This window comes from Mobula birostris, chromosome 1, assembly GCF_030028105.1.
Source record: "Mobula birostris isolate sMobBir1 chromosome 1, sMobBir1.hap1, whole genome shotgun sequence".
NCBI lineage: Eukaryota > Metazoa > Chordata > Chondrichthyes > Myliobatiformes > Myliobatidae > Mobula > Mobula birostris.
Genome location: NC_092370.1, coordinates 5,506,400 through 5,527,469, shown reverse-complemented (window position 1 = coordinate 5,527,469; position 21,070 = coordinate 5,506,400). Strand labels below are relative to the sequence as shown.

At 43.5% G+C, this 21,070-nt stretch overlaps 2 protein-coding genes across 4 annotated transcripts in view; both read right to left on the bottom strand.

Moving 5' to 3' along the window:
• The window catches only part of rad54b (RAD54 homolog B), a 222,473-nt gene that overhangs the window by 159,223 nt on the left and 42,180 nt on the right, over positions 1-21,070 (bottom strand). The window lies entirely within an intron of this gene.
• On the bottom strand, positions 3,912-19,590 carry LOC140194645 (fibrinogen silencer-binding protein). Its single transcript, XM_072251900.1, has 2 exons — positions 18,929-19,590; positions 3,912-5,012 (listed from the first exon to the last, which is right to left on the bottom strand). The coding sequence occupies exons 1-2, from the start codon at positions 19,309-19,311 to the stop codon at positions 4,433-4,435; spliced, it is 963 nt and encodes a 320-aa protein (XP_072108001.1). The 5' UTR covers positions 19,312-19,590; the 3' UTR covers positions 3,912-4,432.

Sequence of the window (21,070 nt, the reverse complement as noted above, 5' to 3'; positions counted from 1 at the left end):
GCATAGAACGCCTTGGGGTTCTCCTTAATCCTACATGCCAAGGCCTTCTCATGCCCCCTTTGAGCTCTCCTAAGTCCTTTATTAAGCTCCCTCCTGGCTACCCTATATTTCTCATGAGCCCTTCCTGCTTCCTGCTTCTTATATCTAACATATGCTTCCTTCTTCCTCTTGACAAGTTGCCTCATGTGTTTCGTCAGCCACGGTTCCCTTTTCCTACCATTTTTTCCTTGTCTCAGTGGGACAAACCTGTCCTGAACCCAGCACAAGTGGTCCCTAAGCTTCCTCCACATTACCTCTGCGCTTTCACCCTTGAACATCTGTCTCCAATATAATCTCGCTAGTTCCTGCCTCATCCCTTCATAGTTAGCCCTTCCCCAGTTAAGCACGTTCCCATTTTGTCTGTTTTTATCCTTTTCCATAGCTATGCTGAAGCTAAGGAAGTTGTGGTCACTCTCACCAAAATGCTCCCCCACCAAGAGGTCTGCCACCTGACCAGGTTCATTACCCAGAACTAGATCCAGTATGGCCTCTTCTCTCATTGCCCGGTCCACATACTGTGTAAGGAATCCTTCTTGAACACACCTGACAAATTCAGACCCATCTATCCCCCTTGCAATCAGGAGGTGCCAGTCAATATGAGGGAAGTTGAAATCACCCAGAACTACAACCCTGTATTTCCTGCACCATTCTAAAATCTGCATGCTTATCTGCTCCTCGGTGTCCCGAGGGCTATTTGGGGGCCTATAGACTACTCCCAGCACAGTGATTGATCCCTTCCTATTTCTGACTACCACCCACACCGACTCAGTGGACACTCCCTCCGCAGCATCCTCCCTTTCTATAGCCGTGATACTATCCCTGACCAGTAATGCTACTCCCCCAACTTTTCTACCTCCCATCCTATTCCTTTAAAACACCTAAACTCCAGTACCTGCATCAGGCAATCCTGCCCTTCCTACAGCCAAGTTTCAGTAACGGCCACAACATCGTAGTTCCACGTACTGATCCATGCTCTAAGTTCATCCCCTTTATTCCTAATACTCCTAGCATTGAAATAGACACATTTCAACCCCTCTAACTGGCTACATTTATGTTTTGTCCCCTGCCTGTCCTTCCTCACCAACTCATAACACATAGTATCATGCCCTTGTCCTTCTACCCTAATCTCTGCCCTCACATTCTGATTCCCACCCCCCGCCAAACTAGTTTAAACCCTCCCCAACAACTCTAGCAAACCAGTCCACCAGGATATTGGTCCCTTTCCAGTTCAAGTGCAGCCCATCCTTTTTGTACGGGTCAGACCTTCCCTAGAAGAGATCCCAATGATCCAGAAATTTGAACCCTTGCCACCTGCACCAAATCTTCAGCCATGCATTCATCTGCCATAAATTCCTGTTCCTACCCTCTCTGTATCATGGCACAGGCAGCATCCCGAGATTACCACCCTTGAGGTCCTGCTTTTTAACTTCTTTCCTAACTCCCTATATTCCTTCTTCAGGACCTCATCCCTACTCCTATCTATGTCATTGGTCCCCACATGGACCACGACACCTGGCTGCTCACCCTCTCTCCTGAGAACTCCATCCGAGATATCGCGGACCTTGGCACCAGGGAGGCACAGACCATCCGGGATTCTCGATCTCTCCCACAGAACTTCTTATTTGTCCCCCTAACTATCGAATCCCCTATCACTACTGCTCTCCTCTTTTCCCTCCTTCCTTTCTGAGCTGAGGGTCCACTCTCGGTGCTAGAGACGCAACCACTGCAACTTGTCCCTGGTAGGTCGTCCCCACCAACAGTATCCAAAACAGTATACTTATTGTTGATGGGAACGGCCACAGGGGTGTTCTGCTCGTTCTGTCTATTCCCCTTCCTTCTCCTGACAGTCACCCAGCTACCTGTCTCCTGATTTTTAGGGGTGACTGTCTCCCTGAAACACCACTCTATTACTGCCTCTGCCTCCTGAATGATGCAAAGTTCATCTATCTCATCAATCTGTGTTCCCAGATCCCTTTGTTCTACTGCACTCCATTCACTGTTCCCTTCTTGTCACTGCATAAGACTTACCCTGGTTCGTCATACAGAAGTGCAACACATTGCACTAGTCTGCATTAAATTCCATTTGCCATTTTTCAGCCTATTTTCCCAGGTGATCCAGATGCAAGCCATGATGGGCTTCCTCACTGTCCACTACACCTTCAAGCTTGGTGTCATACACAAATTTGGTCATCCAGTTTACCACATTATCATGCAGATCATTGATATAGATGACAAACAACAAAGGATCCAGCACTGATCTCTGTGGTACACCACTAGTCACAGGCCTCCAGTCAGAGAGGCAACCCTCTACTACCACTCCCTGGCGTCTCCTAGAAAGGCAATACCTAATTCAATTTACTATCTCACCCTGAATACTGAGCAACTGAACCTCCTTGACCAACCCCTCATGTGGGACCTGGACAACAGCCTTACTAAAGTCCATGTAGACAACATCCACTGCCTTGCCTTCATCAACCTTCCTAGCAACTTCTTCAAAAAAACTCTATAAGATTGGTTAGACACAACCAACCACACGCAAAATATTGATTAACCCAAATCAGTCCCTGTCTCTCCAAATACTTGTACGTCTAGTCCCTTAGAATACCCTCCAATAACTTTCCCACTACTGATGTCAGGTTTACCGGCCTATAATTTTCTGGTTTATATTTAGAGCCTTTCTTAAACAGTGGAACAACATTGGCTTTCCTCCATTCCTCTGGTACCTCTCCTGTTGCTAAGGATGATTTAAATATCTCTGCTAGGGCCCTGACAATTTCTGCACTTGCCTCCCTTCGGGTCTGATGGAACACCTTGTCAGGCCCTGGGGATATTTATCCACTCTAATTTGTCTCAAGATAGCAAATACACAACTTATTTTTACAAACATTTTTTATATACATCTGGCAAGGCTAGTATCTATTACTCCTCCCAATTGCCCTTGAGATGTTTTTGAACTGCCTATTTGAAATGCTGCAGTTCTCATGGGGAAGGTATTGTGGGACCTGTGGTAAGGCAAGGATTGAAAGCAATGTTCAGGCGAGGATGACTACGGTGGTGAGTAGTCAAACCCAGATAAGAGAGATCTTTGAAGCGAGACCACCGAAGGCACCTCTGTTTATTACAGACGAGTTAGATGGGGGTGACTGTGACAGACGAGTGAGACCCTAAACAATAGAGGGTGCCGGAGACAGACATGATAGGAATAATGGAAGGATGTGAAACACACCCATCAACCAAAGGACTTAAAAATACTAACTTAAAGTAGCATCGGTTTCCAAATTGTAGCTTCTATTGACTTTTAACACCTCTGTTGTGAAAGGTGATTGATCTTGCAAGTAGGGAGTTCAAACATATACAATTTACCAAATGATCAATATCCATAACTCATAAGCCAGTTTTGTATAAAAATATCAGTTTTCTGTCCTGGCTTCACAACAGTGTGGGAGACAGAGGTCATGGGTTCTCCTTGTGCACGAGTAACTAAAGTACGATTGAGTCCTAAGAACGCATGTGTCCTGGGCCTAGTTACCTTAATTACTTTATTATTGGAAATGATAGTATTCCTATACTACTGCTGAGGAGGGAGTTGCAGGATTTAGACCAAGGACTGCACTGCCTTGAAGGGGAGCTGACAAATACATTAGTTCTTGCTTCTTTGGTAGAACCTGTTTAACTTCAGTTATTTCCTAGGTAAATAACTTTAGTGCATTTTGGACCGATTTTGGAGGGATGAACATGCAAGGAAGTTTATGGAGCATCAGTCATACATTCTGCTTTGCATTGACTTTAATTTTTAAAAAATCTAATTTTAAATAGGCTCCATTATCAGACAATTAAGTTATTAATTAGTTTATTAATGTAGAATACTGCAAGTCTGGCTCACTGGCTCAATAGCAAGACCAAAACTTGCGTCGCCTCGGTTGTTGAGTGGACCAGGCCCTCACACCATGGTGTCGCCTGTTACAGCCGCCAAGATAGTGTGGGAGAGAGCAGGAGCCTCTGTGAGCACGCTGGCATCCATACTGGATTGGCAGCTGGACCCTCCTGTTGGTATATGCTCAGTGCTGGTCTCCAGTGTTTGCTCAGTGGAAAGACAGGCTGGACAAGGATAACATCCTCTACACCATTAATCGACAGGCCACGCCACTCAAAGACTTGGGCTATACATTTTTTTTGCGTGACTGTATGTTTTCTGCTATCATAACTATATGTGCTATATGCTGCTGGTACTGTATCTTGCACGTTGGCCCCAGAGGAATGCTGTTTCGTTTGGCTGTATTCATGTAAGGTTGAACGATAATTCAATTGAACTTTAGTTCATCTAAAATTTAGTAAAGAAGTTGTTTATGAAAACCCACATTGGCTGAGGGAAATACTGTACGTATTCACAACATCATTTATCTTGGGAAACAGGCAATCCTTGTTGCAATCTTTCTGCCTTTAATTCTTCCACCCTGATTTTTGCCCTTAACAAGTCTTCCTCTAATGCTTGTTTTCTCTTAAGGCTTTCTCTTTTTTCATCGAGGTATAGTCCAAACTTCCTCTGATTTTCCATAATTATCCCATGTTCCTCTGCTGACATCCACTGTAGTTCTCCATCCTCATGTCCGGTCATGGGATGTGAAGAACCTTGGTGACGGCGTTGATGCCTGACCAAAAAATCTTCTCTTCTTGCGGGTCGAGGGGATGGCGTTAGGGATACCTGTTCCTCGCAGGAGGAAAACGGTGTAGCAGAGCCATTTGTGGCCTCCGGAGTCTCCTTCCTCTTCTGCTGCTCAGCACTTTCACTTGGTTGTGATGGAAGAGTTAATACTGGAGGAGGCTTTTCCTCAGGTTCGGGTTCCGCTTCTGACTCTGGCGTAATCCAATCAGAGCAGGAGTGAGATGGATGACCAGAGGCTCCAGACTGAGGATGCAAGCTGGCAGGTTGTTCCACACAAGAACCTTGTTCAGATGCAGAATTTCCACCAAGCCTAAAGAACAGATACATATAGATAAAACTGATGCAATGGATTGGAGGAAACCATTAAAATACCGTGGATTCCAGTTAATAGGGTCATCGATTGAATGGGACAGCCACTTATTTGGGACAACCCTGAAAGAACAAAAACCAATCAAGCAAATTACCGAGATTCCCTTAGTTTATTTGGGACACCATGCTCTTAATTGGGACAGGAGACTGTTACCAAGCAGATTCTAACCAGCATCAGTCGTGTGCACTTGTGTGGCCATTATAGTCATAGTCATACTTTATTAATCCCGGGGGAAATTGGTTTTCATTACAGTTGCACCATAAATAATTAAATAGTAATAAAACCATAAATAGTTATATAGTAATATGAATTACACACTACAGAGCAAACAGTTTTTAAAATAGTGTCAGTTGCACGTGCATCTGTTAGGTTATCGATTTGGGCTGACGGACACAGACTCAAAAAGCAGCGATCTGTGAACATTGTGCTTATTATTTTGACTTCATGCAGGAAGGCAATGAAGGCAATCTATTATCTGCTCTAGGTGTCTACGCTGATTTTGTTTATTTACAGTCGATCAAAAAGAACACGGTAGCGTACACTGGATGAATTCCTCTGTCGATAACGATTAGTAAGTAATACACAGTTCTATTGTATTGTAGTAGTATTGATAGTGTTCTAATTTGTTCTGAATTTCATTTAAATGCATAATTTGTTACTCAGTTAAATGGTAGTTTGCCATTTTTTAAAACACCAAATATTTTGAAGTAGCTAACAACAAAATAACAAATGGTGATGCAGTCCTTCTGGTGAAGATAAAGTCATAAAAGATAGAAGTACAGCAAAGAAACCAGCCCTTTGGCCCATCTATTCTGTGCTGAAACTATTTAAACTGCCTAATCCCATCCACCACTGGGAGCATAGCCCTCTAAATCCTTATTATCCATGTACCTATCCAAACTTCTTTTAAATGTTGAAATTGAACTTGCATGCACCACTTATGCTGGCAGCACATCCTACATTCTCAGAACCCTCCGAGTGAAGAAGTTTCCCCTCGTGGTCCCCTTCAACTTTTCATCTTTCACCCTTAACCCATGACCTCCAGCTGTAGTCCCACCCAACCTCAGGTGGAAAAAGCCTGCACTTACCCTATCTCTACCTCTCATAATTTTGTATACCTCTATCAAATCTCCTCTCAATCTTCTAAAGAATACAATCCTAACCTATTCAATCTTTCCTTATAACTCAGGTCCTCCAGACCCAGCAACATCCTTGTAAATTTTCTCTGTACTCTTTCAACTTTGCTTACATCTTTCCTGTAGGTAGGTAACCAAAACTGCACACAATACTCCAAATTAGACCTCACCAATGCCTTATACAACTTCAGCATGACACCCCATCTTCTACACTCAGTATATTGAATTATAGAAACATAGAAAATAGGTGCAGGAGTTCGGCCCTTCGAGCCTGCACCGCCATTCAGTATGATCATGGCTGATCATCCAACTCAGAACCCTGTACCAGCCTTCCCTCCATACCCCCTGATCCCTTTAGCCACAAGGGCCATATCTAACTCCCTCTTAAATATAGCCAATGAACTGGCCTCAACTGTTTCCTGTGGCAGAGACTTCCACAGATTCACCACTCTCTGTGTGAAGAAGTTTTTCCTAATCTCGGTCCTAAAAGGCATCCCCTTTATCCTCAAACTGTGAGCCCTCGTTCTGGAGACCAATGTGCCAAAATGTTTCTTTACAACCCTATCTACATGTGATGTCACTTTCAATGAATTATAGACCTACACTCCCAGATCCCTTTGTTCTACCACACTCGTCAGTGCTCTACTGTTCACTGTGCAAGAACTGGCTGATCCTACTGAAGTACAAATTCCACCTCCCATTTTTCCAGCTGATGCAGATCCCTCCGTAAGCTATGATAGTCTTCCTCACTGTCCAGTACACTCGCCAATTTTGGTGTCATCTGCAAATTTGCTGATTCAGTTAACTACATAATGATCCAGATCAATGATATAGATGACAAACAACAGAGGATCCCTGCGGCACTCCATTAGTCACAGGCCTCCAACTGAGAGACAACCATCTACTACCACTCTCTGGCTTCTCCCTCAAAGCTAATGTCTACGACCTCATCCTGAACGCCAAGCGATTGAACCCTTGACTAGCCTCCCATGCAGGACGATGTCAGATAAGACCATTAGATATAGGAGCAGAACTAGGTTATTTGGTCATCAAGTCTACTCCATAACTTCATCATGGCTGATTCATTTTCCTCTCAGCCCCAATATCCTGCCTTCACCCACATATCCCTTCATGTCGTGACCTATCAAGAATCTATCAACATCTGCCTTAAATATACATAAAGACTTGGCCTCCACAGCTACCTGTGGCAATGAACTCCACAGATTCACCACTCTCTGGCTAAAGAAATTCCTCCTCATCTCTGTTCTAAATGGACACCCCTCTATTCTGAGGCTGTATCCTCTGGTTTTAGACTCTCCCACCATACAAAACATCCTCTCCACATCCAGTCCATCAAGGCCTTTCACTATTTGATAGGGTTCAATTCAGTCACCCCCCATTCTGCTGAATTCCAGTGAATACAGGCCCAGAGCCATCAAACGCTCTTCATGACTAGCCATTCAATCTTGGAATCATTTTCATGAATCTCCTTTAAACCCTCTCCAGTTTCAGCATATCCTTTCTAAGAAAGGAGCCCAAACCTGCTCACAAACTTAGAGGTGTCACCAGTGCTTTATAAAATTTCAACTTTACATCCTTGCTTCTAGAAACATAGAAAATCGGTGCAGGAGTAGGCCATTCGGCCCTTCGAGCCTGTACCGCCATTCAGTATGATCATGGCTGATCATCCAACTCAGAACACTGTACCAGCCTTCCCTCCATACCCCCTGATTCCTTTAGTCACAAGGGCCATATCTAACTCCCTCTTAAATATAACCAATGAACTGTCCTCAACTGTTTCCTGTGGCAGAGAATTCCACAGATTCACCACTCTCTGTGTGAAGAAGTTTTTCCTAATCTCGGTCCTAAAAGGCGTCCCCTTTGTCCTCAAACTGTGACCCCTTGTTCTGGACTTCCCCAACATTGGGAACAATCTTCCTACATCTAGCCTGTCCAATCCCTTTAGGATTTTATACGTTTCAATAAGATCCCCCCTCAATCTTCTAATTTCCAACGAGTATAAGCCTAGTCGATCCAGTCTTTCATCATACGAAAGTCCTGCCATCCCAGGAATCAATCTGGTGAACCTTCTTTGTACTCTCTCTATGGCAAGGATGTCTTTCCTCAGATTAGGGGACCAAAACTGCACACAATACTCCAGGTGTAGTCTCACCAAGGCCTTGTACCACTGCAGTAGTACTTCCCTGCTCCTGTACTCGAATCCTCTTGCTATGAATGCCAGCATACCATTCGCCTTTTTCACCGCCTGCTGTACCTGCATGCCCACTTTCAATGACTGGTGTATAATGACACCCAGGTCTCATTGCACCTCCGCTTTCTATATTCTAGTCCTCTTGAAATGAATGCTAACATTGCATTTGCCTTCTTCACCAATCTCAACCTGCAAATTAACTTTCAGGAAATCTTGCACAAGGACTCCCAAGTCCCTTTGCAACTCAGGTTTTTGTATTTTCTCCCCATTTAGAAAACAGTTAAACCCTTTCATTTCTTCTACCAAAGTGCATGACCATACACTTCCTGACACTGTATTCCATCTGCCACTTCTTTGTCCATTCTCCTAATCTGTCTCAGTCCTTCTGTAGCTCCTCTACTTCCTCAGAACTACCTGTCCCTTCACCTATCTTCATTTCACCTGCAAACTTTGCAACAAAGTCATCTATTCCATCATCCAAATCATTGACATATAACAGTGAAATACCACTAATCACTGTCAGCTAGCCAGAAAAGGCTCCCTTTATTGCCATTCTTTGCCTCCTGTCAATCAGCCATTACTTTATCCATGCTGGAAGAATCTATCCTGCAATACATGGGCTTGTAGCTTGTTAAGCAGCCTCATCTGGGGCACCTTGTCAAAGGCCTTCTGAAAATCCAAGTATACAACATTAACAATTCTCCTTTCTGCTTGTTATTTTCTCAAAGAATTCCAACAGATTTGTCAGGCAAGATTTTCCCTTGAGGAAACCATGCTGACTACGGCCTATTTTATCATGGGCCTCCAAGTACTCTGAGATCTCATCATTAGTAATCAACTCTAACATATTCCCGACCACTGGGGTCAGACTAACTGGCCTATAGTTTCCTTTCTTCGGCCTCTCTCCTTTCTTGAAGAGTGGAGTGATATTTGCAATTTTCCAGACTTCTGGAACCATTCCAGAATCTAACAATTCTTGAAAGATTATTACTAATGCCTCCACAATCCCTTCAGCCACCTCTTTCAGAACTCTGGGGTGTACACCATCTGGTCCAGATCTTTCAGTTTCCCAGATGCCTTACCAAAGACCATGTGGACAACATCCACTGCTTTGCCTTCATCCACTTTCCTGGTAACTTCCTTTAAAAATCTCTAAAAGAGTGGTTAGATATGATCTACCAAGCATGAAGCCAATCAGTCCATGTCTATCCAAATATCTATATATCTGGTCCCTTAGAATACCTTCCAATAACTTTCCCACAACTGATGTCAGACACACTGGCCTATAATTTCCTGGTTTCTGTTTAGAGCCTTTTTTAAAACAGCAGAATAACATTGGCTATCCTCCAATCATCTGGTACCTCCCCTGTCACTAAGGATGTTTTAAATATCTCTGCTAGGAACCCAGCAATTTCTGCATTTGCTTCCCTTAGAGTCCAAGGGAACACCTTGTCAAGCCCTGGAGAGTTACCCACCCTGATTTGCCACAGGATAGCAAACACCTCCTCCTCTGTAATCTGTACAGGATCCATGAAGTTGATGCTGCTTTGTCTCACTTCTATAGACTCTATGTCACCGTCTCCTGAACAAATACAGATGCAAAGCACTCATTTAAGATCTCTCCCATTTGTTTTGTCTCCACACATGGATTACCATTCTGGTCTTCCAGAGGACCAATTTTGTCCCTTGCAATCTATTTGCCCTTAACATACCTGTAGGATCCCTTAGGATTCTCCTTCACCTTGTCTGCTAGAGTAACTTCATTGCTCCTTTTAGCTTCCCTGATTTCTTTCTTGTGTTCTCTTGCATTTCTTTTACTCCATAAGCACCTCATTTGTTCCTATTTGATCTGCTATGCACCTCCTTTGTTCTCTTAGCCAGGGTTTCAATATCTCTTGAAAAACAAGGTTCCCTATGTGTGCTACCTTTACTTTTTATTCTGACAGGCACATAATCTCAAAATTTTGATTTTGAACACCTCCCACTTTCCAAGTACACCTTTGCCAGAAAACAGCCTGTCCCAATCCACACTTGCTAGATCATTTCTGATATCATCAAAATTGGCCTTTCTCCAATTTAGAATCTCAACTCATGGACTGGACCTATCTTTTTGCAAATTTACTTTGAAACTAAAAGCATTGTGGTCACTGATTGCAAAGTGTTCCCCTACACAAACTTCTGTCACCTGTCCTATTTCTTTCCCCTAATAGCAGATCAAGTATCACACACTCTTTCATTGGGACTTCTACCTACTGATGAAGGAAACTTTCCTGAGCGCATTTGACAAACTCCATCTCATCTCGTCCTTTTACAATATGGGATTCCCAGTCAAAATATGGAAAGCTCTATAACAACTTTATGTTTCTTACAACAGCCTGTGATCTCTTTACAAATTTGTTTCTCTAAATCCCTAGGATTATTGGGTGGCCTTTAATTGTAGCCCCATTAACATGGTCATACCTTTCTTGTTTCTCAGTTCTGCCCATAACACCTCACTAGTCGAGTACTCCAGTCTCCTGCTGTGCTGTTGGGTAGGATTTAGACACAGCCACAATGAAGGAAATAGAGATATATTTCCATATCAGGATGGTCCACTACTTGGAGAGCGACCTGCGAATGGAAATGTTTCCTTGTGCCCGTTGCCTTTAATCTTCTTGGTGATAGAGGTAGTCTGTCAGACCTACCTGTTCTCTCACAAATTTCTACAGATATACTGTGGAGAGCATTCAAATTGAATGCATCACCATCTGATCTGGAGGGGCCACTGTAAAGGATCAGAAAAAGCTGCAGAAAGTTGTAAGTTCAGCCAGTTCCATCATGGGCACAAGCCTCCCCACCAATGAGGCCATCTTCAAAAGGTGATGCCTCAAAAGGGCAGCATCTATCATCAAGGACCCCATCACCCAAACAAGCCTTCTCATTGCTACTATTAAAGAGGTGGTACAGGAGCCTGAAGACACACACTCAAGTATTTTTAGGAACAACTTCTTCCCCCTCACCCATCAGATTTCTGAATGGACAATGAACCCATGTACACTACCTCAGTATTTTTTTCTTTTTGTACTACATAATTATATACATTTCTTAATATTATTTCTTGTAATTTATGACTTTATTATGTATTGCACTGTACTGCTGCAGCTAAACAACAAATTTCATGACATATGCCAGTGATATAAACCTGATTCCGATTTCCCAGAAACTCCAACCATTGCTACTCTACCATCATCCTTGTTATTGTCCCCTTCCAGACAATGTTAGCCAACTCCTCACTCATGCCTCTGCAGTTTCCTTCACTCCAATGGAATACCAATCCACCCGATTTTAGCTTCTCACTCTCAAACTTTTAGAACTGAGATGAAGAGAAATTCCTTTAGCTAGGGAGTGGTGAATCTGTGGAATTATCTGTCACTGACAGCGGTAGAGGCCAAGTGTTTATGTATATTTAAGGAAGAGATTCTTTAAGGAGGGAACAGATTCTTGATTGGTCAGGACATGAAGGGATATGGGGAGAATGCAGGAGTGCTAGGCAAACTGAAAGGTCTTAAGGTGGATAAGTCACCTGGACCAGATGGACTACATCCCAGAGTCCTTATAGAAGTTGCTGAAGAGATAACAAATGCATTGTTCATGATCTCTCAAAAATCACTTGATATTGGCATGATCCCAGAGGGACTAGAAGACTGTAAATGTCAATCCACTTTTTAAAGGGAGAACGGTAAAAGAAAGGAAATTATAGGTCAGTTAGCCTAGCCTCAGTGTTTGGGAAAGCGTTGGAGTCTATTATGAAGAATGAGGTTTCAGGGGATTTGGAGACTAATTATAAAATAAGTCAAAGTCAGCATGGTTTCTGCCAAGGGAAATCTTGCTTGACAAATCTGTTGGAGTTCTTTGAGGAAGTAACAAACAGGGTGGACAAAGGAGAGGCAGTGGATGTCATTTATCTTGATTTTCAGAAGGCATTTGATAAGGTGCCGCACATGAGGCTGCTTAACAAGATAAAATCCTATGGCATTACAGGAAAGGTACTGGCATGGATAGCGAAGTGGCTGACAGGAAGGAGACAGCGAGTGGGAATGAAGGGGGCCTTTTCTGGTTGACTGCCAGTGGTGTTCCTCAGTATTGGGACTGCTGCTTCTCACATTCAAAATGCTGGTAGAACTCAGCAGGCCAGGCAGCATCTATGGAAAACCACAGATCTAAAAGATGAAGGGAGGGGAGAGATAAACACCAAGTGATAGGTGAAACCTGGAGGTGGAGGGCTGAAGTAAAGAGCTGGGATGTTGATTGGTAAGAGACAGAAGGCCATGGCTGTCTTTACAGTTAGGCAGTCTTTAAAGAGAGTGAACCCTAGTAAGGCAGAAGGTCCCAATGGAATACCTGAAAACCTGTGCCATCCAACTGATGGGAATATTCAAGGATATTTTCAACTTCTCACTGCTATGGGCAGAAGTTCCCACTTGTTTCAAAAAGATAACAATTATACCAGTGCTTAGGAAGAATAATGTGAGCTGACTTAATGACTATCGCCCAGTAGCACTCACATTTACAGTGATGAAATGCTTTGAGAGGTTGGTCATGACTAGACAGAACTCCTGCCTCAGCAAGGACCTGAACCCACTGCAACTTGCCTATCACCACAATAGGTCAACGGCAGATGCTATCTCAATGGCTCTCCACACAGCTTTCGACCACCTGGAGAACACAAACACCTATGTCAGGATGCTGTTCATCGACTACAGCTCAGCATTTAATACCATCATTCCCACAATGCTGATTGAGAAGTTGCAGAACCTGGGCCTCTGTACCTCCCTCTGCAATTGGGTCCTTGACTTCCTAACCGGAAGACCACAATCTGTGCGGATTGGTGATAACATATCTTCCTTGCTGACGATCAACACTGGTGCAACTCAGGGGTGTGTGCTTAGCCCTCTGCTCTGCTTTCTATATACCCATGACTGTGTGGATAGGCATGGCTCAAATACCATCTATAAATTTGCTGACAATACAAACATTGTCAGTAGAATTTCAGATGGTGACAAGAGGGCGTACAGGAGTGAGATATGCCAACTAGTGAAGTGGTGTCGCAGCAACAACATGGCACTCAACGTCAGTAAGATGAAAGAGCTATAGTGGACTTCAGAAAGGGTAAGACCAAGGAACACATACCAATCCTCATAGAAGGATCAGAAGTGGAGAGAGTGAACAGTTTCAAGTTCCTGGGTGTCAAGATCTCCGAGGACCTAACCTGGTCCCAACATATCGATGCAGTTATAAAGAAGGCAATACAGTGGCTATATAAGAGTTAGAAGAGATTTGGTATGTCAACAAATACAGTCAAAATCAGGTTGGAGGCTACTCAAACGGAATACAAACAACAGGAATTCTGCAGATGCTGGAAATTCAAGCAACACTGCCTGGCCTGCTGTGTTCACCAGCGACTTTGATGTGGGTTGCTCAAACAGAATACAAGTTGTTTTTCCTCCAATCTAAGTGTGGCCTCATTACGACAGTGGAGGAGGCCATGGATGGACATATTGGAATGGGAATGGGAAGTGGAATTAAAATAGGTGGCCGCTGGGAGATCCTGCTTGTTCTGGCAAACAGAGCGTAGATGCTCGGCAAAGCGGTCTCCCAATCTACATCTTGTCTCACCAATATACAGGAGGCCACACTGGGAGCACTGAACACAGTATATGACCCCAACAGACTCACAGGTGAAGTGTTGTGTTACCTGGAAGGACTGTTTAGGGCCCTGAATGGTAGTGAGGGAGGTGGTGTAGGGGCAGGTGTAGCACTTGTTCCACTTGCAAGGGTAAATGCCAGGTGGGAGATCAGTGGGGAGGGACGAATGGACATGGGAGCGATCCCTGCGGAAAGCAGAAAGTTGGAGGCGGGGGGGCGGGATGGAAGATGTGCTTGGTGGTGGGATCCCATTGGAGATGGCGGAAGCTCCGGAGAATTATGCGCTGGACGCAGAGGCTGGTGGGGTGGTAGGTAAGGACAAGAAAAACTCTATCACAGGTAGGGTGGTGGGAGGATGGGGTAAAAGCAGATGTTCATGAAATGGACATGTATAATGTACATGAATCATTGTTTGTCAATGATTTGGATAATGGAATTGATAGCTTTGTGGCAAAGTTTGCAGATGATACAAAGATACGTGGAGGGGTAGGTAGTGCTGAGGAAGCAATGTGATTACAGCAAGACAGATAAATTGGAAGACTGAGCAAAAAAGTGGCAGATGGAATACAGTGTTGGAAAATGTATGATAATGCATTTTGGTAAAATGAACAATAGTGCATACTATCAAAATGAGGAGAAAATTCAAACATCAAAAAGTACAGAGGGAATTAGGAGACCTCGTGCCAGACTCCCAGAAGATTAAGTTACAGGTTGAGTCTGTGGTAAAGAAGGCAGATGCAATGTTGGCATTTATTTCAAGGGAGAATAGAATATAAAAGCAAGGAGATAATGCTGAGCCTTTATAAGACACTAGTCAGGCCGCACTTGGAGTATTGTCAACAGTTTTGAGCTCAATATCTCAGAAAGGATGTATTGTCATTCGAGGGAGTCAAGAGGAGGTTCATGCGGATGATTCGGGTCTGAAGGGATTAACACACGAGGAGCGTGTGGCAGCTTTGGGCCTGTACTCACTGGAATTTAGAAGAATGCAGGGCGATCTCATTGAAACTGACCAAATGCTGAAAGGACTAGATAGGGTGGATGTGGAGAGGATATTTCCTATGGTGGGGGTATCCAGAGCTAGAGGGCACAGCCTCAAAACTTTTAGAACAAAGGTAAAGAGGGTTTTTTTTAGCCAGAGTGATGAATTGGGAATGCTCTGCCACAGACTGCAGTGGAGGCCATGTCCGTGGGTATAGTTAAGGCAGAAGTTGATCGTTTCCTGATTGGTCAGGGCAAAAAAGGATATAGTGAGAAAGCAGGTGTATGGGGCTGAGAAGGATCCAGGATCAGTCATTATGGAATGCCGGAGCAGACTCGATGGGCTGAATGGCCTCATTCTGCTCCTATATGTTATAGTCAAACTGCAGGGTGAATTGTATCATATTGTGATCATGGGTGAAAAGGTGCAGATCATTTTGTTTTGTATGTGAAGTTCACCCGGTGTGCACTGGTGTTGGAGGGAATGGGTATTTTGGTTTGGTGGGGATGAGGGGTGGTTAGTCAGCAGGGCTGTTTTGGGCTGAGTAGTGGTATCAGAATTCTTGGGAGTTGTTGGAATTGCACTATCTCGGGAAAACAGTAAATATTCTGTTACTCGTGACATAAGATATTCTGCAGTCGCTGGAAATCTTGAGCCACACACAAAATACTGGAGGAACTCAGCAGGCCAGACAACACACATGGAGGGAAATAAACAGTCAACACTTCGGGCATAGGCCCTTCATCAGAACTAGAAAGGAAGGGGAAAGGAGCCAGAATAGGAAAGTGGGGGGGGGGGGAATGGGGTGCAGGGGAAAACAGGAAGGAGTAAAAACTCGGTGAGACCAGGTGAGGGAGAAGGTAGGTGGGTAGTGGTGGTGGGGGGGGGGGCTAGAATGAAGTGAGAAGCTGGGAGGTGATTGGTGGAAAACAGAACATGCCATGTGTTTTATAGGTGGTTGGACAGATTGGGAATCTTGAACTGAGTGGCATTTGAACTCTATTGATAGGTAATCCCAGATTTTGGATTATTAATCCAGCAATTTAACTATTGCATCACTAATGTGGATTTATGATAAGGTAAACAGCAATCAACAAATCTATTCGTTACCTAGAGAGGGTAACAAACAGTGTAAATGATTAGGGGAAAAAAAAAGTCAGAGAACATTGCAGCACAGAAATAGGCCCTTCAGGCCATCTAGTCTGAGTTGAACTATTAATCTGTCTTGTCTCAAACACCTGCACCTAGACCATAGCCCTCCATTAACATAATGAGATTCCACATAAACACAGAAGCATTGACACAATTAGATGTTCAAAGTACATTTGACAAAGAGTTGATTAAAAGGTTAGAAAATAAAATCAGGTTTCATTTGACAAAGAGTAAAATAATAATGAGGATGGAGACTACATAATCTGATTTGAGTTAATGCAAATTACATGATTTCACAATGTTTTGATATGCATATGACAAAGCTAATCTTAAAAAAACAAATGGACAGAAAACAATGTATAATGTGGAGAAATGATACTCTTACATAGAAAAGAGTATCAGAAAATATTTATTTAAAATTACAATGAAATTAGTTGAAGAGGAACACAGGAAACCGGGGAATCTGTGAAGTATGAATGGAGCCTGGAAGATAGAGAGTTGGAAAACAGCATAGACAGCAGAGACCTGTGAGATTAAAACAATGGACAACGGAGGAGTAATTGGCCACAGTTTATAATTTTCAAAATAACAATTCTTTAATTTTACAGGCTCCTTAAGGTTGTCATAGCCGGGGTGGGGGCGGAGGGAGTGCTGGTAGTGAGGGATGAGCTCCCACTAGCTATTAAATGCTCCTAAGTGCTTCCAATAGCATGCATCTCAAATAGCTTCTGATAACCAAGTCCAGCTTCTGATAACCAAGTCCGGCTCCTTGCCTTCACGTGTGGCTTAGTTACTAAGCCCGGCAGAATCATTTCTGCTGACAGGAGAAGGAGCAATGGCAGGTCACTGGTGCCTTAAAACCAGTCACTACGGGCAGATGGGGCTCGTCAGCAGTGGTTGGCAGCTCATCCAGGAAAAAGAAAACTGATCTCAAACCTCTGCTGCCTTGTGGCTATACCTACTCAAGGGGGAAGCTTCAGGAGTAAACGCCAAGGCAAAACATGGAGCTGGATTTCCTACGGCAGTCTTGCGTTGAGTTCAATGTTGACTGGTAACTCCTGCAACACCGCTGATGCCAAACTGTATTGGCATCTGCCGTTCCTTTGGATTCTTCAGCTGCACAGAGAGGGAGAGCCTGTCATATGGGCAACAGTTTGCTTTCCATATTGCTCTGCCCTGACCTGACCTGACCTGTGTCTTGTTAAACTTTCTTAATCTTTAGTTTTAAATTACAGTGGTAAAAATGTGGACTTTGTTTTTGCAGATAAATGAGTAGCCTCTGGAAATGTTTTGTTCAGATTAGATACAGCACATTTGCAGCACCACGTCCATGAAGGTTGGCCTTTGATGAGGTAAGGATGGTTGACAGAAATCAAATAAATTGATTACATTAAATAAATATGAATACACAGGTAAAATGGTGCAGCTACAGCGTGTTAAAAGTAAATTTATTATCAGTGGTAAGGAAGGCAAATGCAATGTTAGCATTCACTTTGAGAGGACTAAAATACAACAGCAAGGATGTAATGCTGAGGTTTTTATAAGGCAATGGTCAGGCCACACATGGAGTATTGAGAGCATATTGTGCCCCTTTTCTAACAAAAGATGCACTGACACCAGAGAGGGTCCAGAGAAGGCTCACGAGAATGATTCTGGGAATTGAAGAGTTAACGTACGAGCATTTAATGGCTCTAAGCCTGTACTCACTGGAGTTTAGAGGAATGGGGGCGGGGGGTGGGGAGGCGTCTCATTGAAACATATCAAATATTCAAAGGCCTAAATAGAGTGGATGTGGAGAGCATGTTTCTTATAGTGGGAGAGTCTAGGACCAGAATGCACAGTCTCAGAATACAGGGACATCCATTTAGAACAGAGGTGAGGAGAAATTTGTTTAGCCAGGGGATGATGAATCTGTGGAATTCATTTCCACAGACGGCAGAGCATTGGGCATTTAACATGGAGGGTGATGGGTTCTTGATTAGTCAGGACGTCAAAGGTTACAGAGAGAGAAGGCAGGAGATAAGAGAGATAATAAATCAGCCATGATGGAATGGCAGAGATTCAATGGGCCAAATAGCCTAATTCTGCTCCGATGTCTTTTGGTCTTATGGGAAGTATCCTCTCAAAAAGTCCCCTGTCAGACCTAAATCTGTTCCTATGTCTACAGTATGGTCTCATGGTCTTTGCAGTGGTCATCCCAGAATGTCAAATTCATCCATCTGAGAGGCAAGAACACCACCAACCAAACTAAAAATCTCCAAATTTAGAATTACTTCCTCATGTTGGTCATCTCAACAAAATTTCTGCTATTGTCATAAGATTTCCCCATGCATGATCCAGTTTTCCCAGTTTCAGACACATGAATGAAACAGACACCATGGGCGGGGGACACCAAGCCTGGCCGTGAAAGGAGGAGGGTTGGGCATGAGGCTAGCAACCCCACCCCGTAAAAACCCAGAGCTACAGAAACCCCAACAGAAACTCCAAAGACCCCGTCCCTGGGAGAGGAAGGATCTTCGATGGGCTGCACCTTGAAAGACTGAAGGACTGGCCCAGGACAGAGGACTTCGGTGAACTGCTGGCGGTGGCTTATGCCCTGGTAGGGATGATGAGCTGAAGAAGCAGCAGAAATATGAAAAGGGAGTTACTTTAATGTCATATTATACTCTATAAAATTGGAGAATCTTACCTTTGTAAGTCGTCACCATCTACCACCTTCAAAAACGGTTGTAATATGTGTGGTATCATTTCTAGAATTCTTCTGGTTGGCTCAGAGACGTTTCCTTTATATTCTGGATGCAGCTGTTCTCTCCTGGCTAGCTCTTGTTTGGCACTTTCTTTAATCCGTTTATATAATGTTCGCAAAGCCTGTGCACTGCGAGATGGACGACCCACTCCAATAGCATTGTATTGGTGAGCTATGCTTTCCCAGCAACGATTCTTTTCAACTATCACAGCCTGGTTATTCTTATGAACCTCCAGCACTTTAATGTAAGGCCGTACAAGTTTCAACAAATCAATCTTTTCATATATGGTAAAATTTGAGGACCGGTTTGATTTTTTCCCAAGCATGTTTTGTACAGAACACACACACAAACTTCAGAACCTACACTGGCACTGTAAGCTGAAGCCTTACTAGGCCAGCCCTTTTAGGCCCACGCCTATCAGGAGGAGTTCTTCGAAATTCCTTTCAGCTCGAGTTCATCCGCAGATCATCTGCAGGCTGACTAAACTAGGCCTGACCTACTTAAGGCTCCAGACTAAATTGAGTCCATACTGTAAGTCCCTGATACCAAGACCAATCAAATGCTGGACTGATTTGTTATCTAATCCATTTCTTCCCTGCTTTTGTAAGCTTTATCAACACAATTCCCCCGCCAAAAGGTACAGGTGTTCTAAAGCTATCAGTTTGCTGCATTAAACAAAAACCTTCTTAAACGAATTTTGCCTAATCTTAGTGTTGGATAAGAAAACATGCTGTAATTACAGCTTTGATATTAAAGACAAACCAGTCTCAAGTCTACATTGGAAATGGGAAAATTTACATGAAACTACGGACAAAGAATTATTCTTGTTGTTAAACAACTGCGTGCAGAAGCATGCTGTAGCCTGTACACTGATCCCTGACAGGGCCCCAGTAATCTTACTGCGGAGCTTTCCGTGTTATTTGCATTCCCTGTGCTATTTCTGATGTCAATCAAGAACTCCGCTTCCTCTGTCATGCTAGGATGCAATCTGTGTTATGGGCTGATGAAAACATTCACATTATGCTTACACAAGTTTAGTTATTATCATTTATTTTAAATAGGTGAAGTCATTCGCAGAAAAAAAACTGCCAAACCTAAAAATAAATTAATTTTAAAAATATTCCAAGAATACATTCAAAGATGGTCTGGTCACAAGTAAGAGCATGAAATCTGAGACCATAAACACATGAATCCCTTGCAACAACTGAAGTCTAACCTGTTCTGCCAAAAATTTAGTTTTTTTTAAATATATAACTGCAGTCCCCCTGCTCTACTCGCTTTACACTTAGAACATAGAATAGTACAGCATAGTACAGGCCCTTCGGCCCACATTGTTGTGCCGACCCTTAAACCCTGCCTCCCATATAACCCCCCACCATAATCCTTCATATACCTGTCTAGTAGTCTCTTAAATTTCACTAGTGTATCTGCCTCCCCCACTGACTCAGGCAGTGCATTCCACGCACCAACCACTCTCTGAGTAAAAAACCTTCCTCTAATATCCCTCTTGAACTTCTCACCCCTTACCTTAAAGCCATGTCCTCTTGTATTGAGCAGTGGTGCCCTGGGGAAGAGGTGCTGGCTATCCACTCTATCTATTCCTCTTAATATCTTGTATACCTCTATCATGTCTCCTCTCATCCTCCTTCTCTCCAGAGAGTAAAGCCCTAGCTCCCTTAATCTCTGATCATAATGCATACTCTCTAAACCAGGCAGCACCCTGGTAAATCTCCTCTGTACCCTTTCCAATGCTTCCACATCCTTCCTATAGTGAGGCGACCAGAACTGGACACAGTACTCCAAGTGTGGCCTAACCAGAGTTTTATAGAGCTGCATTATTACCCCATGACTCTTAAACTCTATCCCTTGACTTATGAAAGCTAACACACCATAAGCTTTCTTAACTATCCTATCCACCTGTGAGGCAACTTTCAGGGATCTGTGGACATGTACCCCCAGATCCCTCTGCTCCTCCACACTACCAAGTATCCTGCCATTTACTTTGTACTCTGCCTTGGAGTGTGTCCTTCCAAAGTGTACAACCTCACACTTCTCCAGGTTGAACTCCGTCTGCCACTTCTCAG

What these genes read in the sequence shown, in the direction of transcription:
- LOC140194645 (XM_072251900.1), bottom strand. Translation starts at nt 19,311, where the DNA reads ATGCTTGGGAAAAAATCAAACCGGTCCTCAAATTTTACCATATATGAA. An exon ending in GATGGTGACGACTTACAAAG is followed by an intron (nt 5,013 to 18,928) that starts GTAAGATTCTCC and finishes TCTGTTCTTTAG; the next exon opens with GCTTGGTGGAAATTCTGCAT.